The sequence below is a fragment of the Solenopsis invicta genome, chromosome 15 (genome assembly GCF_016802725.1).
Source record: "Solenopsis invicta isolate M01_SB chromosome 15, UNIL_Sinv_3.0, whole genome shotgun sequence".
Lineage (NCBI taxonomy): Eukaryota > Metazoa > Arthropoda > Insecta > Hymenoptera > Formicidae > Solenopsis > Solenopsis invicta.
In genome coordinates this window covers 732,482-740,178 of record NC_052678.1, presented here as the reverse complement: position 1 = coordinate 740,178, position 7,697 = coordinate 732,482, and the positions used below count along the sequence as shown (strand labels likewise).

The following is a 7,697-nucleotide window of genomic DNA, read 5'->3' as shown; positions in this document are numbered from 1 at the left end:
TTTGTGCGTTTTAAAAGTTCTACTTTTAACTTGCAAGTGCACATTTAAGTAATCTAATTTGCATTAAATTTTATTATTCGCGGGCGTACATTTATTATAATAATGTAAACTTACTTGAAGATTTCATGGTCATCCCGATATTTGACGGCCGGATGACAGATCGAAATTTGGCAAGTTAAATGTAGCATAATTAAAGTGACAGAGAGAGAGAGAGAGAGAGAGAGAGAGAGAGAGAGAAAGTTTAAATAAAAATGTGCTGTCCATGTACTTTTATCAGTCATTTGAGCGCAGGAGGTGCCCCACGGAAACACCCGCGTGTAACAGTGAGTCTCGTCTCCCCTGTCTTCCACTTGTACCTGACCCGTAATACGCTAACTAATTCTTATTGTAACTTGAAAACTAAGCTTCGGACAAATTTTTGCAAAAGGAAAAATCGTCTCAGAATTCGATTACGAATATGCCAGCTTCGGGACCAATAGGTTATTTTGAATCACCCTGTATAGTTTAAGGGATAAACTAAGTAAATATCTAAACTAATAATAAAGTTAATTAATTTTTTTTCTTAACTTTCACTTCCACTTCCACGAAAGGGCAAAGACATAATTATTTTATTTGTAAGTTGATTTCTTCTATAAAATACCAAAATTACCAAGAATATTATGGATATTGAAAATATTGAAATTAATCAAAGAGGTAGTGACGTTGAATTAATAAGACATAATAAAAACGTTATTTGACATTACCTTGTTCTTTGGAATTAAATATTGCAACAATATATTGCAATGATATCACTGAAATATTTTAATGTTGTTATCACTGTGTAATATCATAATAATATTTTTGTGATATTTTTGTGATATCAATGGAACATTTCAATGTCATTTTCACTGTGTAATATCACAGTAATATTTCTGTGATATTTCACAATAATATGTAATATTTCTGTGATATTGCAATATTTCTGTGATATCACAAAAATATTACTATGTGGGATGTAACATCGGGACGTAACGTCTGGTGTTCAAAAATTTTCCTTAACCTGATGCAACATCCGCATGCATTTGTTAACGTAAATTTTAAAGTGATTAAACCTTCTAGAAAAAATTACAGAAACAAATTTTGACATACAAAGATAATGTAAATAACCACTTCAAATCCAAAATTATAAATAGCAACGCATAACCGCCCAAATTTTGTAACACTTTTTGGTAAAAATAATAATAAAATAATAAACCTGTGATCGCGTGATGATTGCGTGTACTGAGTGCAATCGCGCCGTACATGCAAACTTGAAATTATTATTTGAAATATAAATTTGATTAAATTGGAAATAATGCGCGGAATGCGATTCACAAACGCTCGCGTGCGGTCTTCTTGTGCCTCGCGACTCTCGTCTGCGTCTTCAAGCTCGCACGGTTCGATCTTATCTATTTTCTCAAACGCAAGAGAAAATAATTTTGCCCAAAAGCAACTACAAATTTGTAATTTTCAACCTAGTAACTTGTGTATATCTTTGGCCATTATATTGCGTTTATCGCATTTAAATATCTTAAAACCTCCGACAGGTAAAAATCAAAGAAGATCAACGCGTCAGGCAGCGCTCGATCGCGCGACTATCCCACACGTTGCGACCCCCGCGAGCGTCACCAAGCGCCCGCGCGCGCCGAGTCTTAAGATTTATTCAGGCACAAAGAAAAATGGTGTCATCATAGTAGGAATAATAAAATTGCGAACTTCAACACGCACTCTTGTAAAGCGCCTACTCCACTATCCTACTATGCACGTGGAATTAAAAAAAACGAGAAAACTAAAAGCGTTATAGACGTCCCAAGTATAATATTCGGTTTCACCCAGAAGCAATATTAAAATTCAAACTTTTCGGTGACGTAACGATTCAGAAAAATCGTCACTACCATCCTGTCAAATCAAAATTAAGATAACTTGAGAATTGTAACCTACATAAATATTAAAGGATCTCGGAATAAATTTTGTCGCGGCACCGGTGCGCGCGGGCGTGCGCTCCTCGCGACTTTCGTATGATAATTCCGTCTATGTTCACGGGATAATTAAACATAGTAGCATTAATAAACTTATGGGTTTCAATTTAAAAATCTATTACACTCGCTCTCAGCTTGCGCTCTGTTCGCACTATATTAAAATCCTATAAAAATTAGAACCGCTAGTCTTCTGAAAATTCAAGATCGATAAAAAAATAACTTGCGTTGAAAAATTCTAATTCTTTTGCTATGTAACAACTCAGAAAAATCAGCACTACAGTTCTGCGCACTCAATTTAAAAATTCTTTGGAAATCATGTTTTATATTGAATTTTAAAGAATCGAAACTAATTCTTGATCTTATACGCGATTTCCTCTTAACTCGCAAGCCGCGCGGCACGCGGAAGGCGCGTGATCGTTAAAGGGTTTACCTATATTGAAAACCTAACGAAAATCGGGAACCTTTGCTCCTTGGTACCCCTCGTCTACAATCAGACGGTATAAATACGACGCAAAATCGGAAATCAGTTCACTTATATCGAGTCAACGATCGGTGAGTGCGCAAACCAGGGCAGCCTCCCAAACTGTAGATCGCTGACAAGATAACGGGTGGGTCTATAGTTAACTATGAACTTCCATCGAGGATCTCCAAGATGCCTCTCCCCTTGTCTTCAGCCTTCCGCAAAATCCCTTCCAACACCGATGTCGTATACAGCGGCCAGGTCGTGCGCTGAATGAACCACCGTTCAAAGAGCGCCTCCTTAGGTCCTGTTCGAGACAGAAAAAAATTTCATTTTAAACGGGACACGGATGCGCGCTCCTGAGCCTCCGCTCAAATAGCGTCTTCGCAGCCTCGTTCCTATAATCTCACACTCCTTTCAAAATACTAGATCTTTTATTAGGAGTATAAATAAGTTTCCGCCGTTTCACAAAAAATGGCGCCACTAGTATGTTATGGTTGAAATTGTCTGTTGTAAAACGTTATATCGTAAGGTTGGACATCTGGCAACAACATAACCTTAAAATATTAGCAATTTTGTATCAGCATCATATATCTCTTTTCATGCGAAAATGTCGAGTTTTGAGCCGAATAATTGTCATTTGCGGGAGTTTTTGATTTACTTCTTTAATTTGAAGAAATCTGCAGCCGAAGCGCATCGATTGCTTGTAGAAGCAAGCATCACATATGGTGAGGCTGCCTTAAGTGAGAGAAGTTGCCGTGAGTGGTTTCACAAGTTTAAGAACGGTGAATTTGACGTCGAAGACAAAAAACGTAGCGGAAGGCCAAAAGTGTACGAAGACGCGGAATTGGAAACATTATTAGATGAAGATTCGTGCCAAACGCAAGAAGCACTTGCACTTACATTAGGAGTGACTCAACCAGCAATTTCACATCGTTTAAAATCATTGGGAATGATTCAAAAACAAGGAAACTGGATTCCATATGAACTGAAGCCGAGAAACATTGAACGCCGATTTTTCACTTGTGAAATGCTGCTTGCCAGGCATAAACGAAAGGATTTTTTGCATCGTATAGTCACTGGTGATGAAAAATGGATCCACTACGATAATCCAAAGAAGAAGAAATCATGGGGACCACCTGGCCATGCTTCAACATTGACAGCCAAGCCGAACATTCATGGAAAAAAGCTCATGTTGTGTATTTGGTGGGATCAGCTTGGTGTCGTATATTATGAGTTGCTCAAATCGAATGAAACCATTACTGGGGCTCTCTACCGAACACAATTGATGAGATTGAGCCGAGTACTCAAGGAAAAACGTGCCCACTACTATTCCAGACACGACAAAGTTATTCTTCTGCATGATAATGCTTGCCCACATGTTGCGGCGCCGGTCAAAACCTATCTGGAAACACTCAATTGGGAAGTTTTACCCAACCCGCCGTATTCACCAGACATTGCTACTTCTGATTACTACCTGTTTTGATCGATGGTGCATGGCCTGTCTGAGCAACACTTCACATCATATGAAGATACAAAAAATTGGGTCGATTTGTGGATAGCTTCAAAAGATGAAGCATTCTTCCGACGCGGTATCCGTATGCTGCCAGAAAGATGGGAAAAAGTAGTGGCTAGCGATGGACAATACTTCGAATAAAACATTAAGTACCGTTCTTTCACAATAAATGCCCAATTTTTGATAAAAAACGGCGGAAACTTATTTATACTCCTAATAAAATTTAGGCAGGAATAGAGCGTCTTTAGTTTTCGATGGAAAACCTTCAATATAAAAGGACTTTTGCCTTATGGTTCTGTCTTTTTCTTAATAAATTTAATACTATTTTTTTTTTCTAGAGGAAAACTCAAATCACGCCTAGTCTCTGTAAATTATTACAAGCACTCACACACACACACACACACACACACACACACGCGCGCGCGCGCGCACACACACACACACACACACACACACACGCGCGCGCGCGCGCACCTGCCCACACACACGCACATACACACGCTCACACGCATACAGGCACACACGCACACACGCTCACACGTTCACTCGCTCACTCGCTCACTCGCTCACACGCTCACTCGCTCACTCGCTCACACGCTCACACGCTCACTCGCTCACTCGCTCACCCGCTCACCCGCTCACTCGCTCACCCGCTTACTCGCTCACCCGCTCACCCGCTCACTCGCTCACTCGCTCACCCGCTCACTCGCTCACTCCCTCACTCGCTCACTCCCTCACTCGCTCACTCCCTCACTCGCTCACTCCCTCACTTGCTCACTCGCTCACTCACTCACTCACTCACTCACTCACTCACTCACTCTCTCTCTCTAACTCTCTTTCATAAACTATGGGTGAGTCTCGAGCATATGATGACTTAATGATTTGCCATGTAAATTGTTAATCACTATTGGCTCACTTTGATGAATTTTGTCATTTCTTTCTTGGTGTGAATTACCATATCATCTGCATGTCGGAGACTTGGTTGAGATCTGAGATTTCGGACGCGCTGGTAGATCTTCCGGGGTATAAACTTTTCAGGCGAGACAGAGGTGGTAGGCATTGAGGGGGGGTTGCGTTTTATTTGCGTGAGAACCTGGGTGCTTCAATTTTGGCTGGCTCGGTGGAGGTGTACAATGGTACTCCGGAGTACATCATCGCGGAGATAGTTTTGGAGGATGCCTCTAATCTCTTGCTGGCGGTGATTTATCGACCACCTAATGTAGGGCATATAAATGAATTTGAACAACTGTTTCTTAATCTGCAAGCTAACTACAGATACTCTGTCATTATGGGTGACTTCAACGCGGATATGGCCTCCAACTGTGCTCGAGTCTCGTCCCACTCGCTTCTCCCGTTGCGGGAGAGGGAGGGGCTCGAGCACCACCTTTGCCTGGGGGAGGTGCGCGGCGCTCGGACTGTCGAGCGCCTCGCACCTCTTTTTAGTCGGCGGACTCGTCCGGAGCCCTGATGCTCCGGACGACTCCGACGAGATCTCTATCACTCCCGTGACGAAGGCCTTGTCAGCAGAGGCCTCCGCCACGGGAGGGGTCTCCTCCATATCGATATTGGCCACCGGCCCCTCCGACACACCACCATCCACGGCCTGAGCGCCGGGCGGGGTGGGAGGCGGAGGGGTCGGCGGCCGATCTTCTTCAGAGACTCCGCCCTCCTCCCGCTGCGGAGGAGGGGGAGCCCTCTTCCCCGGACGAGCAGCCGGGGGAACCCGGACGCACTTCTCACTGCCTGGGCGGTGATTAGGCGCCTTACCTTTGGAGGCACACTTCGGGCAGAACGGCCTACTCGCACATTCTGCCTGGGTGTGCCCCTCACTCCCGCAGTTAAAGCAGCACCGGGCCCTGTCGACACCGCCAGGACACCGGTGCTGCGTGTGTCCCTGAGCTAGGCAGCGGAAGCATCGCTGTGGCGGTGCTTTGAGCACCTCCACGCGAGCCGCTACCCAGCCCAGGGTCAGACTCCCCGCTCGAGCGAGCCTCGCAGCGGCGGTGACCGGGCACTGCACTATGACAGAGCCCAGCCCCCGCCGACTGCGCACCACTCGACCCACCCTGAGGTCCGCCACGAAGCACTCCCCGGAGTCGGCGACCGCCGTGGCCACTTCCTCCGGGGCTACCGATTCGTCGAACCCGGAGATCCCCACCCTCCGTAGAGGGCATGAGATCCGCACGTCCGGGCCCCCCGCGACGCGCCTCATCTCTGAGGCCAGCCTTTCCGCGGCTGGCCTGCTATCTTCGCCGGGGATCTCCAAGAGGAGACCCCCGGTCTGGGCTCGGCGAACCCGCAGCCCTTTCCCCCCCTGCGGCAATATGTCGCCAAGGACAATGGCCTCACGGGCCCGCCGCATCACTCCTGCGTAGGAGGCGTCGTCCCCAGTCACCGTCACCAGAATCGCCGATGACTTGGGGACGCGCCTCCCGATCTTCTTCGCCGCGAGCGTTTTGCTTCGCGGCGGACCTCCATTCTGTTTCTCTTTGTCCTTCTTCTTCTTGCCCGGCCGGCCGCCGGGGGGCGGCAGGTGCCGCTACCCCCGATGGCCGACCCGAGGCTAAGGCCGTACCGTGTCCTGGGGGAACACCCCCAGCCACTCTCCGCAGGCCGAGTGGGGGGGGCTCTACGGCCCCCTTTGGCCATCCTCCTTCTCTTCCGGATGCCGACGACCTCAACCCAGCTCCGATCGCTCGCAGGCGTATCGGGGCCGGGCGCTGCCGCCGGCACGGCGGGGGCGCGGGAGGCTCCTCCCGCGGAGCTCCCGCACTCCCCTTTCCCCCTACCCCTTCTTCTTCTTCTTGCCCCTGGCGTCGGTGGGGACGGCGGCCGGGACAGCCCCCGTCTCCACCCGCGCCAGGCGCCTCTCCAGGCCCTCCACCGTCGCCGTCAGCCGCTCCAACGTCCCCAGCACTCGCTCCTCGAAAGGAGAAGAGCCGGGGGCAGAAGCCACCGACGGGGGCGGCGGAGGGGAAGGAGATCTTCTCCCTCTGGTCGGCTGCGGAACAGCCGCGGACGAGGAGGGACCACTCTGGAGCATGAGGGCCCTCTTGGCGACCCCTAGCTGGCCGCTCAGTTCGGCGACCTTGGCCCGGAGGGAGCGCACTTCCTCCTCCCGGGCCGCGGTCGCCGCTTCCTCCTGCCCATCTTCTCGCCCGAGACGGCCCATGGCGCGGTACGCCAGCGTCATGAGCGCCTCCCGGGCGAGATGGGTATTCAGTTTCATTCGACCCGACAGGTTGCCCGACAGTGGGCAACCTGTTGAGGCCTTGTTCCGCGCCCCCTCGACCTCCCGGAGCCACCCATCAGCCAATCCGGCCAGATCGGTGGTCGTACTCCGGGAGATCACCCCTAATTGCCGGTCAACGTACCGGCGTTGATCCGGCGTAAACAGGGTCGGGAGGATCCTGATGCGCTGCCGAGGCCGCGCATCACTCGCCCCCGTTCCCTCTCCCTCCGACTCCGAGCTCGGGATAACATTGGCTCGGAGTCGGCGGGCCCTAAATCGCTCCAAAGGAACCCCGTGGAGCCGGTCTTCCGCAGCCGCCCCGTCGGACAGAGGGGAGGGGGACCTGAAGGGTCCACTCCCGTCCAAACGGGGTCGGCCACGGGCGCGCCTGCTTCTAACGTGGGTCGGAAGGTCGGATCCGTCACCCGGGACATCCGGGATCTGGACACGGCCCTCCGACTCATCCAAATCGATGACCGGCTCCAAGGGGTT

At 49.1% G+C, this 7,697-nt stretch overlaps 1 protein-coding gene across 1 annotated transcript; it reads right to left on the bottom strand.

The window, feature by feature from the left end:
- Window positions 1–777: 777 nt before the first annotated feature.
- On the bottom strand, window positions 778–6,736 carry LOC120359652. Its single transcript, XM_039457874.1, has 2 exons — window positions 4,929–6,736; window positions 778–2,764 (listed from the first exon to the last, which is right to left on the bottom strand). The coding sequence occupies exon 1, from the start codon at window positions 6,333–6,335 to the stop codon at window positions 5,076–5,078; it is 1,260 nt and encodes a 419-aa protein (XP_039313808.1). The 5' UTR covers window positions 6,336–6,736; the 3' UTR covers window positions 778–2,764; window positions 4,929–5,075.
- Window positions 6,737–7,697: the final 961 nt, after the last annotated feature.